A 19,255-nucleotide genomic window follows, 5' to 3' on the forward strand; every position below is an offset into this window, starting at 1 on the left:
GGGGGCGGGCGCGCGGGAAGGGGGCGGGCGCGCGGGGAGGGGCGGGGGAGGGGAGGCCGGAGCGGGCTCGGCTAGCCCCCTGCTGAGGGGCAGCCCCGGGCCGGGCCGGGGCCCCCGCGCGCTCCCGGCCAGCGCGCCCTCGCCAGCTGCGCTCGGCGTTCCGGGCCCGCTCCCCAGAGGCCTAGCCGCCTCCGCCGCGAGGGCGCGGGGCAGACAAAGGAGGCAGACAAAGGCGGGCGCAGCCGGGCGGCCGTGCGGGCACCGGGCGAGGCGGGCCCACTCCTCCCGGTGCGTAAGAGCCGCCTCGGCGCTGCCCGGAGCGCGTGGGACGGGCGGGGCGCGGGCAGCGGTGGCGCATCTGGAGCGGCCCCGCCGGGAGTGGGCGACAAAAGGTCGCGGCAGGGGGTCCCTGGCAGACCCCAACAATGGGTCGGAGCTGAGCGCTCAGCTGCGGCCGCGTCTGGCTGGGCAGGGGCCGGCCAGTCCCCAAAAGGATTATTCCGCCCGGGCTGTCAAATGGGACGGAAGAAATGCCCGGTGCGAAGAAGGCGGGACGGGGCACCGCTGGGCCTTTGTAGCCTCGAAAAGTGCGCGGAGCGGTGGGGCGGGGTTCTAGGAGAGGTCGCTCTTCGATAGAGGGGTATAGGGGGTCTTCAAACGTTACCAGGTGGGAATCCCGGGGGCTGACGGCCGCACTGGCGTGTTCCCCCCCACCCCGCCCCCGGAGGGAAGGGAGAAATACAATTCTCCTACCCAACACACACACACCCCATCTTCCTCTCGCCACGCCCCGTCCAAAGTCCGTCTGATGCTCCCCAGCCCAGCCCCGCTGGGACAAAGCCAGCCCCAGGGGCGGCTCATCCATCACCGCGTGGGGCGCCGCGTCCCGACGACCCTAGGAGTCCGGGAATGCTGTGTTATGAGTCCCGCGGCCCCCATAACTCACGGAGGGGTCAGTGGGGCCACAGGCACTGCAAAGATCAAAGAGTGGTGGGGCGGGAGTCTTGCCTGGCTCCCAGAGCTCGCCCAGTGGCTTCCATTTCGACTTGTTTTCCTCTTCCTCCAGAATGTGGCAATTAGGCTCAGAGGTTTAGGAGCTCCGTTCTGTGGTAAGGCCAGATGCCTGGGCTTATCTGCTGATGCCATTCCTGGTCCCCTCGGGCAAGGCGCCCAACCTCTCTGAGCTCATCATCATCATCATCATCCCTAACTCTTGTATTGTTATTGTAATATTATCAGCCTGATGGGCACCAAGATGGACTGGGTTCTGAGCAGAGTAGAGACCTGACCCGATAGGATTTAACTAATTCCTTCCAATTCCTAAAGTTGGGAATAGACTGCTGTAGGGCAATGACAAAAGTGGGGAGACAGGAACTGTGGCTTGGATGAGGGGGTCTGTGGGCGTGATTCTCCTTTTCAGGAATGGACCTGTGGCCAGGTATTCGCTGCGGACTCTGGTTCAAAGGCTGCTACTCTGGCTCCTCACCAGTGGGGTGATTTTTTTTTTTTTTATTTAAGATTTTATTTATTTATTTGACACAGAGAGAGAGAGAGAGCACAAGTAGGCAGAGCAGCAGGCAGAGGGAGAAGCAGGATCTCCTCAGAGCAGGGAGCCCGATGCGGGGCTCGATCCCAGGACCCTGGGATCATGACCGGAGCCGAAGGCAGACGCTTAACTGGCTAAGCCACTCGGGCGCCCCACCAGTGGGTTGATCTTATGTCATGTTCTCTGTTCTCTGGGTTGTCCCAGAGTGATGCAGTGGAAAAAGACAGATGTGAGGAGAGGCCTAGCCCATTGTGGTTAGGGTGACTTTGGGCCTCAGTTTCCCCCAGAGTTGTATGCCCAAAGTGGAAACCACTCAAATATCTATCGACTGATGAGTGGATGAAGAAAATGTGGTGGATTCATACAATGGAATATTATTTGGCCACAAAAAGGAATGAAGTACCTATACACGCCACAATGTGGATGAATCTTGAAAACATTATGCCAAGTGAAACAAGCCAGATATAAAAGGCTACATGTTGTATGATTTATATGATATGTTCAAAATAGGCAAGCCCATAGAGACAGAAAGTCCCTTAGGGCACCTTGGGTGCTGCCTTTTTGGAAATGGGGAAGGGGGTGCAGCCGAGGATGTTTTAGGGGTTGCCTGGGGCTGGTGGAAGGGGAAATAGGGGTGGGGAGGTGACCGCTACTGTGTGTGGGGCTTTTCTTTTTGGAGTGATGAAAATGTTCTGGGATTAGTGCTGCTTACTGCACAACTTACTAAAACCCACTAAATTGCATACTTTAAAGATTTTATTTATTTATTTGTAAGAGAGAGAGAGAGTGAGAGAGAGCGCGCACAAGCAGGGGGAGCGGCAGAGGCAGAGGGAGAAGCAGGCTCCCCAGTGAACAGGGAGCCCGATGCGGGGATCCATCCCAGTACCCTGGGACCACGAAGGCAGATGTTTAACCGACTGAGCCACCCAGGCGTCCCTAAATTGCATACTTTAAAGGGAGAACTTCATGGTTGTGAAATGTATCTCAATAAAGCAGTTATTAAAAAAAAAAAGTGGCAGTTGAGCTGGATCAAGGGTTCTTACCCTGTGGTCTGGGATGACTTCAGAGGGCCCCAGAACCCCTGAAATTGTGGAAGACACTTTGTGTCTCTGGGTGGAGGTTCTAAGTTTAAGAATAGATGATTTGTAAGGTCCTCCTGACCGACAAGGGGTCAGTGATATTGGGGAGTTGACAAAACACCAGGGAGGGGATGGCATGTGTAGGCTCTGCCCTGGCTAAGGTGCTGGAAGCACCCAGTGTTGCTGGCCTAAGGTCAGGGCCCTGGCTTGGGTCTGAGGTCAGCAGAGGATCTGGGGAGCTGTGTAGGTCGGGCCTCATCTCAGAAGGCCTGATCAGGAAGGAGAGGAGCTGAGTGTGGGCCACAGTCCCTTGCCTTTAGGCATCTTGGCCATGGGGATGCATGTCCTCCCTTAGGGCACCTTGGGTGCTGCCTTTTTGGAAATGGGGAAGGGGGTGCAGCTGAGGATGTTTGAGATGGGGTTTTGTTTTTGTTGTTGTTTTTTGTTTTTAAAGATTTTATTTATTTATTTATTTGACAGAGAGAGACACAGCGAGAGAGGGAACACAAATGGCAGGGTCCGGGGCGGGGGAGTGGGAGAGGGAGAAGCAGGCTTCCCGCTGAGCAGGGAGCCCGATGTGGGGCTTGATCCCAGGACCTTGGGATCATGACCCGAGCCGAAGGCAGACGCTTAATGACTGCGCCATCCAGGTGTCCCTAGATGGGGTTTTGAAAAGTGTGGTGGCTGGGACGGAGTGCTTGCTCTAGGTGCTTAGATAGTGTGTGTAGATCTTAATCTCATTGTCATAACAGCACTAATTGAGATTTTATGTGCCAGGCATTGTGGACTTTACATTTTTAGAAATATCTCACTTGTTTCCTGCCCACCTCCCTCCCCCACCCCCAGCCCTACGGAATCCGTGCTACCATTATCCCATTTACAGATGAAGAACCTGAGATTCAGAGAGGGAAGGACCTCACAGCTGGCTAGGGAGCAGTAGTGGGGAGAGGAGCGGCGCCTTAGGCCCAGGGGCAGCCTGGTGGGTGCGGGGAGGGGGCACATAGACAGCATCCCCCAGCTCTTGCTTCATTTTTGAAAGCCGCTCTTCTCTGCACACCGCCACCTGTAGCTCAGGCCCTGAAATCCCAGGTCTTTGTTTGCATCCAGAATAAGTCAGGATTCAAGTGGGGCAAGTGGCAATGGGTCACTGTGCACCATTACTTCCTCTCTCTGGTCTTTCATTAATTCATTTGCACGCACTCACTGAGAACCTGGGTATGGCCAGGCACTGGGTGAGGTGCTGGACCAAAAGTATGAACAAGGCTGGGTCTCTGCTCAGGGGGCTTTCCAACTGGCTGGGTCCTTGAGCGGCGGGGGACCAGTGGGATTGTCACCAGGCTTTATGTGGCTGACTCTCTGTGCCCCCCCCCACCCCCACTTCCCCTCCTGTGTTTGGTGTCTTAGGAATCGTAGGCAGGGATGGGATGAGTGTTGAGTCTTGTGATCAGCCTGGGAGGACTTTGGAAGCATCTCAGGGGTCTGGACCCTTCATTGCCTGTTGTTTTACCCAGTTCATTAGTTACGTGTTTGTTCAGGGGACCCCAGGAATTCTCCTTTGCCCCTGAAGGCCTTGGTCTTTGCACGACTTTGTTACATCTTGCCTTCTCTTGGTTTCAATTTAAATGTGTCTTGGGAGTGATTTTCTTTCTGTCCTCATTGCAGACCCTCAGGGACCTGCTCCAGTTGGCAGATCAGCTCTCTCTCCTCCTAAACATCCATCCTTTCCTCCCAGATGCCTTCCTACATATTGTCGTTATGGTGAAAAATATGCAAATAACTTTGAAAAACAGTCAGCCAGCAAATGGGTATTCAAAAATGTAGTAAATTAACCCCATAATGTAATCCGGGTCCCAAGACTATCCATCACGCTGATGGGCTTAAGATCTAGAAACCCAGATGCCGCAGAGCCCTATGGATAAAAATGACAGATGAGTCCTTATAGAGCTCCCCCTTGGCCCCCCCGCCCCTCTCCAGCTTCTTGGCCCCTGTGGAACCCAAGGCCATGTTCATTTCATAAACAAGGAGACAGAGGCCTTTTTGGGGTTAGGGGGCGGATCAACTTTAATCCTTCCTCATCTGTCTCCCCACCTGCCTTCCTCTGCTTATGGCTGGCTTTGAATCCAAAGCCCCAAACGTAGGCATTTCATCCATGGGTTTCTAGTTGACAAGGCAGGTGCCCCAAGTGTCAAACAAAGGCTGGTGGGACCTCACTTTCTGCATATGAAAAATGTTGAGTGATGGGTCATATGTCCGCCAAGGTTTCTTTGAAGTGCTTTAGCTCCGTGGGTCAGGAGACCAACAGGTGGCTTGCACTGTATCTTCTCAGGGCAGGGGGCTAAGGCTGGGGGCCTGGCATGAGTCCCCACGGTGCTCACACTGTACCCTGGAGGCCACCCCATGGGAGTAGCTGGACTCTGAGCTTCCCACCCCAGGATCCAATCCTAAGAAACCCTTTACAAGGAATTGCCCCTGCCCCGCTCCCTTCCAAGACTGCCACTTCCGGTTGCCGGTGAAAAAAACTGCTTGAACAGCCTCCAGAGAGGGGCAAAGAAGGACCCTCGCTTTCACCAGCGCTAAAGTATCCACAGTGAAATCTCAAGGAGCCAGGGGACACTGTTTACAAGCCGGTGAGCTGCTCAACTGGCTCTGTCTGGAAATGGTCGTCTCCTACATGGCATGACACGGGCAGGGTCCCCAGGTCTTGAGAAGGGTTGTTGTGCCCAAAATGGGCTGCCAGGTGTATCAATTCTTGAAATAAATCATCTATCACTTTGGGGTAAGCATGGAAATTGTATGAAATGCAGACTTTCCTTGGGAACAGCCCAGACTGCTTTGGCCATTCTCATACTTTTTTGGGCATCAGGGCCCCTCGAGAACTTTGTTAAAGGGCCCAAACCCCGCTTTGCACCCAGACTGGTCCAGAAGGTCAGGAAGGCCTGGGTTCCAGGTGTTCAATGGGCTCCCCGGGGGGATTCTGATAAAGATTTCCGAGGACTGCCTCTGAGAAATGCTTTGCTGGTATTCCTGGCTTAATGGGCCAAGTTACTTATCCCCTCCCCTGCCTTCACCCCATCAGAATGGGCAAATGCAGGTTTGAAGGCATCCGGAGTGAAAAGGGGTACAGGTCTCCAATACTGAGCTGTAACCGATTAACATTTCTGGTGAGATCTGTGTTCCCACAGGGGGGCATGACTCCTAACAAGCTCTTCTGTCCCTGGAGGTCAGGGACAATGTCCCCAGACTTCTGGTCATGATTTGTTACCTATAACTCCACAGCAACTTCTCTGACCTTAGTTTTCCCCCCTGTAAAATAAAGCGGCTGAAAATGAATTGGGGCCCTGGAGTCAGATTAGAAGTCAGAACTAGGTGTTTTTACCAGCTGTGTGATTTTGTCAAATTAGGGAACATCTCTGAGCCTGTTTACCATCTATGAAGTGGGGCCGGAAAATGGGTGCTTAGCTCTGAGGGTTAATGAGGGAATTAAAGAAATCAGTTCTTGACAGATAAATGTTCAATCCGTGTTGGTGATGATTTTAATATTACTATTCTTATATCCCAGGGGCCTCTCAGCCCTCCCAGGGTCCGTGTCTCTAGTGGCCGAGGACAACTCCATGCATCCCCTCCCTCAATAAATGTGTGATTCGGGCAGGTTAGTGCACCCTGTCTTCTGCTGTCCCCGCCCCCAGAGCCGGCGGATTCGCTTTCGGTTGGGCAGCTGAGGTCCAGGGACGGTGACTCTGGGGCTAGCAGTAGATGTCGCTGTCTTTAGTCCCCCGCTGTTGCCCTCCACCGGCAACACCTATCCGTCCCCTCTCGGAGCTTCCCAAAGCGAGAGAAATGGCCTGGGGAGCAAAATGCGTAGCGATCTGCAAAGGTGTCTTTTTTCGCGCCCACCTCAAACCGAAGGGAAGCGGCGTGGAGGTCTCAGCCTCCTCGGGCGGGGGGATCTTGGCGCCGAGGCCGGGCCCCGCCCCTCGCAGGCCCCGCCCCTCGCAGCCCCCGCCCCTCCGGCTGTCGCTCCCTCCCGCCCCCACGGTTGGCTGCGCGGGGGAAGTGGGCGTGGCCGGGGCGGTCACTAGGACCTGCCGAGCGCCGTGGACGTCACCGAGCGGCGTCCAGGCCCCTGGTTGAGCGGGAGGCGCGAGCGGTCGGGTCGGTGGTTTCCCGCGCCCGGGCCGGGTCCCGAGGCGGGCCCCGAGGCCGGAGCCGGTACCGGAGGAGGGGAGAGGAGCGGGGTTCCCTCAGAGGAGGTTTCCGGCCAGGAAGAGCGGGGGGAGTCTTATTCCAGCCTAGTTTCGCTCTCCGCGCGTCCTATTTTACGCTCGTGGGCCTGCGCAAGCCGCTGTTCCCTCTGTGGCCATGGCCTTTTTGCGAGCACAACTCTGGCCTTTCCTACCCACCGAGGCAGCAGGGCGAGAGGGCCAGTAGACAGGCTGATCAGGGCGCAACTGATGTCCCCGAGCTATGATGCCAGCGTGGGGGGGGGGATCCTTTCTAGCCATCCCGGTTCTGTGTGAAGGGGGGGCGTCCTGCCCGGATTCCCCCCAGACGGAGGGGAGGGGCAGTGGAGGCGGGCGGACCCTGCGGCTGCCTGGCCCCTTGGAACTAGCCCCCACTCCTGCCCCACCCCCCAGGTGGCGGTAAGGATGACCACACTCACGCGCCAGGACCTCAACTTTGGTCAAGGTAGGGAGGCGGAGCCTGTGGACCCGGGGTCGGGGGCGAGGGAGGGCCTGGGCCGGCGGGCTTTCCGAGCTCACCGGTTTCTGTCCCCTCGCAGTGGTGGCGGACGTGCTATGCGAGTTCCTGGAGGTGGCCGTGCATCTCATCCTCTACGTGCGCGAGGTCTACCCGGTGGGCATCTTCCAGAAGCGTAAGAAGTACAACGTGCCTGTCCAGGTGAGCCCCCACATCTGGGCTGGGGCTATTGGGTCACCCCCGAACCTCAAGGAGGGTAGAGGGTGGATTTTTGAACCGTCCTCCACTTGCAGGCTCAGCCCCTCTCCCCCCGCAGCGGCCTGGCCTTGCCTTCCAGTTCCCAGCTGCAGCTGACAGCCTGACAGCCTCCCACCCCTACTGCAGTTTTCTGTCCCCTCTGAACTCGAGTTCCTTTGCCCCAAGTTAGGGACCAGGCCCTGGGATCAGAGTTGCCCCTGGGGCATGGTTGTACTTAAAAGAGCTCCTGAGGCTGGTGAATGGTTGCTTTGAGGAGGTGATTCCTATAAACCTCAGGTACCTTCTCTCTGCCCTCATTGTAATGGGTTGTCTTAGGTCAAAAGGCAGACAAAGCAGTAAATATATGTTCCCCTGTCCCCACTCTCTAGAAGTGCCGGCCCCTTAGAAGGCACTCAGTAAACGTTAGAATAAATGAATGACCCAATACTGGAAAGTGGTGGAAGCTTGAAGGATATACAAGGAAAAGGAAAACAGAATAGCATTTACTGAGCACCTGCTGTGTACTGGGTGCTTCTCTCATTCCTCACTTTGTCTTCACGAGATCTTCCACAGATGAAGTACGTAAAGCTCAGAGAAGTTAAGTGAGTTACTTGAGGCCACATGGCTCTTAGTTCCAGATTCTCAGTTTTTTTAAAAAATTGATTAAATTTTTGGATCCTTTCTCTGGGAAAAATGCCTGCATGCCCAAATACACACAATTTAGGAACTTCTCAGCTTCTGGAGGAGCCACGGACCCCACATTAGAAACCCCCAATGCTATATTAAGTGCTAATGTTGAGACTAAATTCTTATCTTCTAACTTCTCCCTCTTTCTGGCTAATTCCAGTTCTTAGCCCCATGATGGGAAGTCAGTGTCCTGGGTGGGGAGCCCTAGGGAACTGCTGGCCTCCCTCTCTGGGCTCCTGGAGGGGTGTCGGGTGGTTTCCCTGTTGGTGCTTCGGGCCTCACGAGCCATCATGGGGTTGTGTGCAGATGTCCTGCCACCCGGAGCTGAACCAGTATATCCAGGACACCTTGCACTGTGTCAAGCCACTCCTGGAGAAGGTGAGTGCACCAAGTCCCCCAGCCCACCTCCCCCCCACCCCCAGTCTGCTCCTCCAGTGCTCCGGGATGGGGTGATGCTGGGACTGTGCGGGGTCCCCATGACTCTACACCCAAAAGCCTGTGTCCTATATCCTGGAGACCACCCCTGCCCAGGGACAGACCTCAGGGCATGGGAGCCACAATCAGTGTGTGCTGGGCCTGGGAGCCCTGGTTCGTGGAGTTGGCTGAGTGGGGCCTGCCCCAGAGGGTTCTGGGTTTTTCCCCACATCTGTTTCTCTCCCCATCCCCAATTTCTGTCTGGGCTTGGCCCCTCAGAATTTCCTCCTTCTGTTTTGTCCTGCTCTCAGAGATATACCCCTGTGGGGCCAGGTGTCCTCTCCCCTCTCAGTCTGTACCACTCATGCCAGGGGGTGCCTACTTGAACTTCTCAAATCTCCTTCTGGGCTCTCAGGGACCCTCAGCCTCGAAGCTGAGTGGGGCTGTGAGTGTGCCCTTCCCATCCTTCCTTGGGCAGGGAGGTGGTAGTGGTGGATGGGTTACCCTGTTCTGTCCTTGCAGAATGATGTGGAGAAAGTGGTGGTGGTAATTTTGGACAAAGAGCACCGCCCAGTGGAGAAATTCGTCTTTGAAATCACCCAGCCTCCATTGCTGTCCATCAGGTAAGCTGCCTCTCCCTGGTCTTCTGGCTGGTTGGTGTGAGGTCCCTAGAAACAGCCCTCACGCTCACCCCTTTAGGGCAGCCCCTGAATACCTTGGCTTGGTCCGCATTCTCAGGTCCCTCCTTGGCTGCACCAAGCTGCCTCTCCTGCCTTTCAGAGCCCCTCTGAAAGCCCACCTCCTCCAGGAAGCTTGGTAAAGAGAACGGCAAGGCACACCATCCTAACAAGGCCTGTTAGCAGCTGAGCCACGGCTGGCCACCCAGTGCTCTCCTTGTAACCTCTGTGATGTCCACACTTGGAAAATCATAGGGTTGCTAAACGGCTAGTCCTAACCTCATTTTAAAGATGGAGAAACGAAGGACCAGAGAGATGATATGAGCTACCCAGGGTCACCCAAATGGTGGCAGAGTCAGGGCATAGACCCAGTTTTCTGCCTTCCCAAACGTCCAGTCCATAGACAACCAGAAGCTGACCTTGGGCAAGGGTATTGGCTGGTCAGGGCACTGGACTCTTTCTCCACTTGCTATGTAGCCTCGGGCAAGCCCTGTCCCTTCCTGGCGTGGTGTCCTGGGGTATGAAGAGGCTTGGGCTGTGTCCCTGTTCTCAGCCTGGGCTGCATATTAGAAGGACCTCTGGGGGCTCCCTATGGCCCATTTGGACTTGGTTTGGGATGGGACTTGACATTGGTTTTCAACTCTCCAGATGATTTATTTATTTTTATTATTTTTTAAAGATTTATTCATTTATTTGTTTGACAGAGAGACACAGCGAGAGAAGGAACACAAGCAGGGGGAGTGGGAAAGGGAGAAGCAGGCTTCCCGCTGAGCAGGGAGCCCCACGCGGGGCCCGATCCCAGGACCCTGGGATCATGACCCGAGCCGAAGGCAGACACTCAATGACTGAGCCACCCAGGCGCCCCTCTCCAGATGATTTTAACTGTGTAGACAAGATAGGTAGCCAAGCGCTTGGAAGCCAATACACTCAGAAGCAGAGAGGGGCTCTGGACCCCCAGGTCTGCTTCCAGGGTTGACTGCCTGCTGGTGGGAGGGGGCGCCAGTGTGATGGGAGACCCTCCTTTTCTCCTCCCAGCTCGGATTCCCTGCTGTCTCATGTGGAGCAGCTGCTCCGAGCCTTCATCCTGAAGATCAGTGTATGTGATGCCGTCCTGGACCACAACCCCCCAGGTGTGCTCACCCCCACGCCCTTGTCCTCGGGCATGTCCACAGCTCCCTTGGCTTGGTGTGCATTCTCAGGGCCCTACTTGGCTGCAGCAAACCGCCTCTCTTCCTGCCTTTTAGAACCTCTCTGAAAGTTCACCTCCTCCAGGAAGCTACCCTGATTTCCATCTGGCTTCAGTCTCCCTACTGACCATGTCTTGTCCTGGCACTTGGTTTCCACTCTTCTCCTCTGGGGGGCTGCCGAGCCAGCCCGGGAGGTGGGAAAAGGCTACGCCCAGTGGCAGGCGTGAGGTGGCCCGGCCCTGACCAAACTCTTGCCTCTTCAGGCTGTACCTTCACAGTCTTAGTGCACACGAGAGAAGCTGCCACTCGCAATATGGAGAAGATTCAGGTCATCAAGGTGAGATGAGACCGGTCAGGGAAGCTGGGCAGGGAGACAACGGCTGGGCGGCTCTGAAAACCAGAGTAGGCAGGGCTGTCGCTGACAGTGTACTTATTACCTTGCTTATGGCAGTGCCTGGCATCGAGTGGCTTTTTGTCGTGTGTTAACTGTGTGGCCACGTGCTTGTCATTGGCCCACCTGGACACTCAGCACGGAGAGGAGGGTGGAGCCTCGTCCTGGGGCTGCCAGCTCAGCGGCTGTTCTCGGGGGGGCGGGCAGGGTTTCTTTGCCCACCAGTTTCAGAATTGGTGCTTGGACCTGGTTAAATCACTTGGGTTCCCAGCCCAGCTCGGATCTGTAGACTCGGACTCTCAGGAGGAAGAACCTGGGCATCTGTCATGCTGGCAGTTCCCTAGTGATTCTGCTGCTCCCCAAAGTCTGAGGACCCCAGCTCTGGAGAGGGGAGGGGATAGTGAAGTGAGGGCAGGCCACAGTCTAGCACCCTTCCACCCCCTTCCCTTGGTCCCCTCTCTAGGACTTTCCCTGGATCCTGGCAGATGAGCAGGATGTCCACATGCACGACCCCCGGCTGATACCACTAAAAACGATGACGTCAGACATTTTAAAGGTGAGCTGCATGGGGACCTGGTAGGCTTTACCGAAGGTATGCTGAGGCCTTGCCAGAAGCTTATGTATGGCTCAAGGCTTGGAGGAGATGACCAGGGAATACCTGGTATAAGGCTCCAAGCTCCCTTTCTCTTAACCGGTGGCTGCACCATACAACTCCAACCTTTGGCAGAGATCTGTCTGCCAGGGGCTTGTGGACCCTCCTGAGGAGGTGCCCTAGCTGTCCTCCTGACCTTGGCTCTGTATTCGGCCTACCAGATGCAGCTCTACGTGGAAGAGCGAGCTCATAAAAGCAGCTGAGGGTGTGCCTGCCCCCACCATGGATGCTACAACTGTTGGACATTGGGGGCCCCCAGCCTCGGGCAGTGCTGTAGGGCCACCCTGATTCCAAGTGCTCTTATTGCCTCTGTGTATGGACCACCCACCCTCCCGCGCGGCACTGCTCAGGTCTGGTTGCCTTCATGGAGAAACTCTCCCCAGGAGGGCAGGGAAGGATGCTCGGACCTTGATTTCTTATCTCCGCCTCCTGGGATTTGGCCGGCCAACACTGTTTGTCTCAAATACTGTGCTGTGACTTGTTTCAATAAAGGGCCCCAAGGGCTGAGCTGGGCTGTCACTAACTGGAGTGGGAGGGACAGGAACAGCCAAATTAACCTGGGAGGAGGGGCTGCTTCGCTGCCAAAGTGCCAAGGGCCCCCACCACTAGACCCAACCCCAGGCTGGTTTTACTGAAAACATTTATTGTCACAAAATGTCAGAGCATATGACAGGGAGTTACCACAGACTGGTGGGTTTGCCCAAGGTTGGAATTGGGGCAGGCGCTCCCGGGGCAAGGGCCCTCACTGCCCACTACAGGCTCAGCTGGAGGGGACCTTTGGAAGTCGACAGGCCTAGACAGAGGACGGGTGAATGGCCAGCAGATGACAGACTGTCAGAAGGGCCTGTGGCGATGAAGTGAGGAGGGCAGGCGGGCAGCCTTCTCCTGCCCCTGCATGGTCTCAGGCTGAGTTGTGGAGGGGGCCGGGTCCCTGGTCATCTTAGGGCTGATAATGATGCTGCTGTTGGTGATGCGGGGCCCGTACCAGCCTGCCCAGAACTGGGTGTCCTTGCCCCCATGCTGGAAGAGGATGTGGCGGACCCCTGACGGGTAATCCGAGAAAGTGTGGGAGACCTGGGAAGAGGGGAGAGGAAGAAGTGATCACAAGGACTGGGGAGGGGACGAGATGGGTGGTCACTCCACTGGAGAGGGGGAAGGGGAAGCGCCAGGTCCTGCAAGGGGAAGCCACGCAGGCTGGAAGGCAGGGGCTCCGGGAAGTGGGTGGTGAGGGGCAAGCAGGTGAGGCCGCACCTCTGTCCACTTGGCATTGTTCCACTGATCGATGGTCACGGGCGGGGGCTCGAAGGAGGCCAGGACGATGTAGTTGTCTGAGACCAGCTGGACTCGGATGTGGTAGGTACAGCCACAGTCTGCTCTGGCAGCGAACCTGGGGGAGGGTGGGGCTCAGGACTGTACACCCCTGGACAGCAGGTGACCCTGGAGGAGGGCAGGCAGCAGACCCACAGACTGGAGCTCTGAGTTGGATTTCCCTGCTCTGCCCCTGAGGCACAGCTGTGCCCCTGGGGTGAGCAATCTCTGTGCAGGGCCACATCAGAGCAAGGTGGCAACCCTTTTGGGTGTCCAGTGAAGATGTCCCCTTAACAAAGCAAAAGGTGCTCCACAGAGATAAAAGCCTAGGCTGTGGGAGCTGTGCCACCTGTATGTTATAATGGATCTGACTGGGGATTCAGTGGGAGATTCAAGGGGTGGCCTGTGTGATAGGGGCTGGTACAGAGCTCACCCTCTGCTCAGCCCTGCTGTCCACCCCTCTGCAGCTCTGCATGCTCCTCAGACCCCACCCCTTACCCTTACAGTGGTGGCCCTGAGGCCTTGCACAGCTCTGGGCACAGAGCAGGAGCCTGGGAAAGAGCTGAGGGATGCACAGTGAAGGGACTAAGGGAGGCAGATGGGCAGAAGGCATGGGAGCGAGGTCCAGGGAGGCTGGGTCCTGCTGCCTCTGTTGCTCTAGTACCTGCTTGTGACAACTTATCTCTAGGCCTCAGTCTGCCCATCTGTAAACTGGAAAATAGCATTTGCTGATGCAGGGTGGCAGAAAGGCCACGAGGTGCGGAATGAGCAAGTACCGGCTCCTGGGGCAGCCTCTACCCTAGGACACCACCGGGCACAGAGTGGGCACTGCCTATAGGTGTCCTCAGGAAGAGAGGAGGGAAGGATGCAGAGCATGGCCTGAGTCCCACTCACCAGTCCTTAACCTCGATTTCCGGCCTGAATGTGTCTAGCAGCTCCTCCCAGTAGCCCTCGGCCTTGAGGTCCACCAGCTGGGACTTGAGGCACATCCTGTGGAGCAAAAGGAAAAGCTTACATTCCCGGATGTGCTTTGCATGGCCAGGACCCAGCAGTGTCCCCTGACTGCTGCAGGACCGCTGCCTCTGGCTGGCGCTGGCCTATGAGAATCACGCAGGGGTCTGACCCACTTGTGCCTAGGTGGCACGTGATCCTAGTTCAAGGGCCCTGACGAGGGCACCTCCATGAATTCCTGTTCCTAGATGAGGAAGCTACAGACACCTCTGACTTACCCTAATCACCCAGTGGCTCCCAGTGCCTTCATATTACTGCCCCCCCCCCCCGCCCACTGCTATTAATCCTGGCCACTGAGTACTCCTGCTCTAGGAAGGCAGAGACTCTGAACCCGTCTGGGAACCACCTTCCTCCAGCTGCACAGGGAGGCCCTCACTTAGGCCTGAGATTTGGCAAAAGGAGTCCTGACCGCCCCCCCTTCAAAACCACCGGCTCGGTTGTTTATCTTACTCAAAAGATGTGACAAAGTACTTCTTGACTTTGGAGTCCGGAAAATCTGTCCCATGGTCTCCAGGGAGGCTCTCCACCCTCCAGTGGTCTCCCCCATTGGAGTCAATTTGCCAGGATGTCATATCCTCTAGGGAAAAACAGAAGCCAAGGTCAGATCCCCTGTGCACATGTCCGGTCTGGTCCTGCCCACCTGGGCCGGGGAGGGAGGAGGGGGGTTAAGGCAGGGTTTGCTCATGTTCACATCTCAAGGGTGCACCCCAGCTGTGGCTCAGAGCACCCCTACAGAGTGACCTTCCTCCAACATGTTTCCACCTGTCCCTGCCATATCAGCTCTGATCTGGGACCCTCCCCCTCCCACTTTGTTCCTGAATGTCTTGACTCCTAGCATGAAGCTGGGGGAAAAAAAAAAGTATTACCAAAAATTCTAAACTAGCCGTTCCTTCCTTTCATGTTGCTGAGGGGCTCTGGGAAATACCGAAGTTTCAGTTCTCAAAACAGGAAGTTATGAAGGGCCTGTGATAATACTTCTGTTCTTAGTGACTAATGTCAGTTTGTCCCAATGCAGACCACTTACTTGACAACTGACATCTCCTGACACCCTAACTATGTAACTGAGATCTGAGGGGGCTCGAGGACTGGTTTTCTGGATTTGCAGCTGTGCCAGCCCGGAACCCCTCTGCCCAGGGCAGGAGGGATAACTGTGAAGGTGGGCATCCTCGGTGCTGGTGGCACACAGTAACCCCGTATTCGTGATCCCCCCAAGGTTGGCTTGGCAGGTTCTGGTCTCCCCCTTCAGATTGAGCCAAGAGGACCTTAAAAAAACCAGCAGTGTTTCTCTACCAAGGCTTTCCAGAACAATCACCAAGGGAGCTTTTCCAAATTGCTCCCTTTACTACGAGCCCATACCTATTCCCCAGGTGCCCTGGGGCCTGGCAGGAGAGAACCAGACGAGTAACACAGAAATCCAGGAGTGGGGCTGTGCCTCGCTTAGGCCCAAAGAGAGATCCAAGCAAGGCCGGACTGATGGCTGCCAGCCCCCAGCCCAGTGCACGTCTGGGCTGCAGGGGGGCTCTGTGGAGCTGTGTGAGCTGAGCTGGTGGCCTGGCTGGGCAGCTTCTGAGTGGAATCTGGGGTAGGCAGAGAGATTGAGTGTCTGAGCCACGGTCTATGGGGCCTCTGAGAGGGGCCCGAGGCCCTTCATCGGTCAGGACCAGGCCCCGGCAACTGGGCAGTTCCGGATCTTTGGGTAGGATCCTCACCATGGCCTAACACTCTCCATCTATAAAATGGAGCCAACCCTACTTATCTGGCCAACTCCCTGGGTCCTTGTGAGGATCAAGAGAGAAAATCGACAAGGCAGGGACTCTAAGGGTACAAGCTATGCCTCCGTTGTTGCCATAGCCCCAGCAAGAAGCCCAGTGCCTGCTGTGTCGTGGGTGCTCAGTGAAGGAAAAAGACCCTGGCAAGTACAGGAGGACATTATAAGTTAAACAGGGGCCTCAAATGACGTGATTGCAGTCACCTCTGGAAATCCTCCTTTCCTTCCTCTGGGGAAGGGGGACAATGGGAGGATAATGACATTTGTGAAGCCCTCAGCCCAGTGAAGTCCGGTGCCGGGCACAGAGAACGCCCCCCATACATGTCAGGCAGCTTAGACTGAACTAGAGAGGGAAAGGTGAACGTGCAGTTTGTTCATTCATTCAACAAACGTTTTTCGAGCACCGGCTACGTGAAGGCATCACTGTGGACACTGGGTGTAGAGTGGCAAGCAAGACCCATTAGGCCCCTGGACCTTGGAGTCTGTAGCAGAGAAGACAAAAACCAAAACCAAAACCACGAGATACAAAAGGCAATTACAGGTTACGAAAGTGCTATGAAGGAACTAGATGGAACGGACAGGAGAGAGGTGGGGGGGGCACCATCTCCAGATGGGGGCCCAGGGCAGGTGTCTGAACTGAGACCTGAAGAATGAGGAACCAAGGGCGTGTGGTCCGGTGTCAGGGGTGTGAGAGAACATTCCAGATAGTGTGGGAATCGCAGGGGAAAAGGCCCTGAGTTTCAGGAAAGGAAGGGAGCCAGGGAGGGAGCCAGCCCGGGGCAGCCCCCAGCCCACCTTCAGCACACGGATTGCGCAGGAGGTTCCGGCGGAGACTGCACAGGAAGTAGAAGATCTTCCAGTCGGCCACGGGCTGGTCCCAGTCCTCGGTGATGAAGCCCTCCCGCAGGCACTTGCGCTTCCAGAGCGTCACCAGGTCAATGAGGTCTCGCCAGAGGCTGCAGACCAGGCGGCAGTGCAGAAGTAGGTGGTGGGCGGGCACGTGCGTGAACAGCTCCAGCAGAATGTTCTCAGGCAGCTCGTTGATGCTGACCAGGGCCATGGCTGGCGGGGAGGGAGCGGGCGCCCACAGGCCTGTGAGGGCCAACAGTGGTTTATGAGTCCTGACCAAGGAGGTGGACCCCTCAGCTTTCCGGGGACCTGGGCCGGGGGCTCTTCATCCTTTCTTTTCTGAAACAAGAGGGGTTGGAGCCTTCTTCCAGTACAAAATATGGAGCAGTCACACACGTTGCACACATTTGAAAAAGTGTAATAAAAATGTTAATAAAGACTTTAGGGGTTAATATTTAAAGAGGCCCCCCATCCCCCCGTTAAAAAAAAATAATCACTTAATTGTAAGTTGTTGGGCCTAGTGAACTGGCAGACCTTGCCACCCATTGTCTGAGCTCTACAGGAGTTTGTGGTCAGGTTATTTTAGTGCTGGGAATTCAGGTAGTCTGTGGGTGTAACAGGTTTTACATTCTATGTCACAGCTTCATTAAGTCGTTTAGTGCTAAAACCAGCTTCCTCTCCCCAAATTGCTCACGTTGGCCTGGAAGCCAGATGTGATAAAACACCCCAGTGAGGAGCACCTGCCACTCCATTCTGGTTGGGGCATCAGGAAAAAGCCCACTTTGAAATGCTCAGAAACTGCAAAGCGGATTGAGGGACCCTGAGCAAGACTGCCCCGGGGTTTGAATCCTGGCTTGCAGTGGCTAGCTGGGGAGCCGTAGGAGGAGCAAGCAACTGTCCCAACCTCAGCAGGGCCGGGAGGACTGAGTTAGTACAAGTAAAGCATTTAGCACCGGCTGGCAGAGAAGTGCTCCAGAGCATCATTACTTTTACTCTAAGGTTGGAGCGAAAACACTCTCCAGTGGTTGTAGTTAGCTGCCCCCAAGAACACCTTCCTCCCTCTACACATGAATTGCACAAGGGTTTTGGAAAATTTACAGTGCCACCACCCTGGCCTGAATCTAGATCTCTAAGGGGATCCCCCAGGTGGGGACGGGGTGGGGGAAGGCAGGCCAGCCACTGTCACTCAGATGGACCTCATCTGCTCACAGGTGGGAGAGGGAGGGAATATTCCCCTCCCACACCTACAGTCTCTGAGGCTTCTCATTTTCCATAGAGACTTGGCCAAAGAAGCCCTCCACAGACTTCTCAAAGCTACCATCCCAGCAAAAATGAGAGTGGGCGCACACTCTGGCTCCTGCCCAGAAAGGAGCATTTCAGCATGGCAGAGAACAATAAATAAGGTACTTGCACCTTGTGCAAAAATGCTATGACGGTAAAAACTCCGTGTGGCTAGGTCTTCTGCTTTTTCAGGAGGCACTCTAAACAATTTCAAAAATACGAAACCTGTCAGGTTTTAAGTGTTGGCAACTTCTAAAAACACTGTCTAGGCCAAATAAAAGTCGCTGCGTCAGAGTTAGAGGCGACTTAGGTACGAAGAGCTCCCCGCTGAGGCGTCCAGAGTCTCGTCTCTGGCTCCGGTCGCACGTTATCACGTTATCAGCCTCCTTAGTTTCCGCCGTTCTTGGGTCTAGGGCGAAGCCTGACTGCGCACGGTTGGGGCATGGGGTGAGGCCTCTCCCCCCCAACCCCGGGGGTACCTGTGCTTCCCACATGCCCAGCCCGCGTCGCGACCTTCTCAACGACCCCTGTAGGCACGGTTACTACGCCCATTTCTCGAGAACCGAGGCTGAGGCTTTGGAAAGCCCGTCCCAGGAACCGCGGGCGTGGGGGTGCCGGGAGGTCCCAGATCGGCCCTGGGCCGGGTCGCCACCAGTGAGGTGTGTGGCCAAGGGTGTCACTCCCAGGAAGCACTTCCCGGAGTCGGAGCCAGGGCCGGACCGCGCGGGATCCGGCCCCGCGCGTACCGCGCGCCGCCCGGGCCCCCACCCCGCCGCCCCGGACTCCCCGCCCGCGGGAGACTGCGCCGCCGGCTCAGTCAACGCCCCGCCCTCCGGTGTCAGACTCCCAAGCCCTTCCCGGTCTGGGCCGTCCCCCCCCGCCCAGTCCCGGGCCACCCTCCCCGCCCCGCCCAGTCCGTTCCCCAGTCTGGGCCGCGACCTGGACGCGGGGCCCAACGCCCGGCGGGACCGCACCTCCGGGTCGGCCTGGAGCCTGCAGCCTCTGCTGCGCCGTCCGCTGTCGCCCCGCCCCGCCCCGTGTCACGCGCCGCGCTCGGACCGCCCCCCTCGGGCTCCGGGGCCGCGCCCACCGCTTCGCCTCGCCCCGCCCACCGCCTACTCAGCCCGCGGCCCGCTTCTTCCGCTGCGTAGCGCCAGTCAGTGCCGGGGCTGCGCGATGGACTCCGCGGACCTCGTAGCCTGAACCTGTCTTCCCCTCCAGGTGATCGGCGGCTCAGCAGCGGGATCCCACCGCTTCCCTTTGCTTTCTCCTCCCTCCGGGAATTCCGAGCCTTCTCCTAACCTAGTCTCCACCTCTGCGCGAGCCACTCTGAGAGCACTCTTCACCAGTTTCCTCCTCTGTAGGGAGGGAGGCGGGCCTCTCTCCAGAGGGTGATTGCTGAAACTCTGCGCTGGAGCCTGGCTTTTACTTTCACTAGGGCAAGGCCTCGGAGACCTCAGTTTACTCAAA

At 56.5% G+C, this 19,255-nt stretch overlaps 2 protein-coding genes across 12 annotated transcripts; one reads left to right on the forward strand and one right to left on the reverse strand.

Moving 5' to 3' along the window:
• The first annotated feature begins 6,702 nt into the window (after nt 1-6,702).
• On the forward strand, nt 6,703-12,075 carry MAD2L2 (mitotic arrest deficient 2 like 2). Of its 2 annotated transcripts, none has more exons than XM_025856474.2 (9): nt 6,703-6,834; nt 7,260-7,311; nt 7,406-7,524; nt 8,554-8,625; nt 9,184-9,284; nt 10,374-10,468; nt 10,789-10,862; nt 11,380-11,472; nt 11,730-12,075. In XM_025856474.2, exons 2-9 carry the CDS (start codon nt 7,272-7,274, stop codon nt 11,769-11,771), a joined length of 636 nt encoding a protein of 211 aa, XP_025712259.1. In that variant the 5' UTR covers nt 6,703-6,834; nt 7,260-7,271; the 3' UTR covers nt 11,772-12,075. The 2 variants fall into 2 exon arrangements, with proteins under 2 accessions (XP_025712259.1, XP_025712260.1); XM_025856475.2 differs by having other exon boundaries at nt 6,722-6,777.
• A 116-nt stretch (nt 12,076-12,191) lies between these two features.
• FBXO6 (F-box protein 6) lies at nt 12,192-18,860 on the reverse strand. 10 transcript variants are annotated; one of them, XM_073903347.1, is made up of 7 exons: nt 18,760-18,790; nt 17,918-18,210; nt 16,451-16,865; nt 14,338-14,464; nt 13,771-13,866; nt 12,820-12,955; nt 12,192-12,642 (listed from the first exon to the last, which is right to left on the reverse strand). In XM_073903347.1, the coding sequence occupies exons 3-7, from the start codon at nt 16,713-16,715 to the stop codon at nt 12,403-12,405; spliced, it is 864 nt and encodes a 287-aa protein (XP_073759448.1). In that variant the 5' UTR covers nt 16,716-16,865; nt 17,918-18,210; nt 18,760-18,790; the 3' UTR covers nt 12,192-12,402. The 10 variants fall into 10 exon arrangements, with proteins under 10 accessions (XP_073759448.1, XP_073759450.1, XP_025712255.1 ...); XM_073903349.1 differs by having other exon boundaries at nt 17,918-18,206; nt 18,760-18,781; XM_025856470.2 differs by lacking the exon at nt 17,918-18,210 and having other exon boundaries at nt 16,451-16,843; nt 18,760-18,860.
• Between the last annotated feature and the right edge of the window lie 395 nt (nt 18,861-19,255).

The sequence above is a fragment of the Callorhinus ursinus genome, unplaced genomic scaffold (genome assembly GCF_003265705.2).
Source record: "Callorhinus ursinus isolate GAN/ISIS: 27379988/994484 unplaced genomic scaffold, GSC_fseal_2.0 scaffold18, whole genome shotgun sequence".
Lineage (NCBI taxonomy): Eukaryota > Metazoa > Chordata > Mammalia > Carnivora > Otariidae > Callorhinus > Callorhinus ursinus.

Excerpts from the sequence above, each read along its gene's own strand:
- FBXO6 (XM_073903351.1), bottom strand. The coding sequence starts at position 18,337 with ATGGGCGTAGTAACCGTGCCTACAGGGGTCGTTGAGAAGGTCGCGACG. Across the intron at positions 16,748-18,264 it reads TGGGCATGTGGGAAGCACAG|GCCTGTGGGCGCCCGCTCCC; the intron begins GTACCCCCGGGG and ends TGGCCCTCACAG. Across the intron at positions 12,643-12,819 it reads ACAATGCCAAGTGGACAGAG|GTCTCCCACACTTTCTCGGA; the intron begins GTGCGGCCTCAC and ends CCCTCTTCCCAG.
- MAD2L2 (XM_025856474.2), top strand. The coding sequence starts at position 7,272 with ATGACCACACTCACGCGCCAGGACCTCAACTTTGGTCAAG. Across the intron at positions 8,626-9,183 it reads TCAAGCCACTCCTGGAGAAG|AATGATGTGGAGAAAGTGGT; the intron begins GTGAGTGCACCA and ends CTGTCCTTGCAG. Across the intron at positions 10,469-10,788 it reads CCTGGACCACAACCCCCCAG|GCTGTACCTTCACAGTCTTA; the intron begins GTGTGCTCACCC and ends TTGCCTCTTCAG.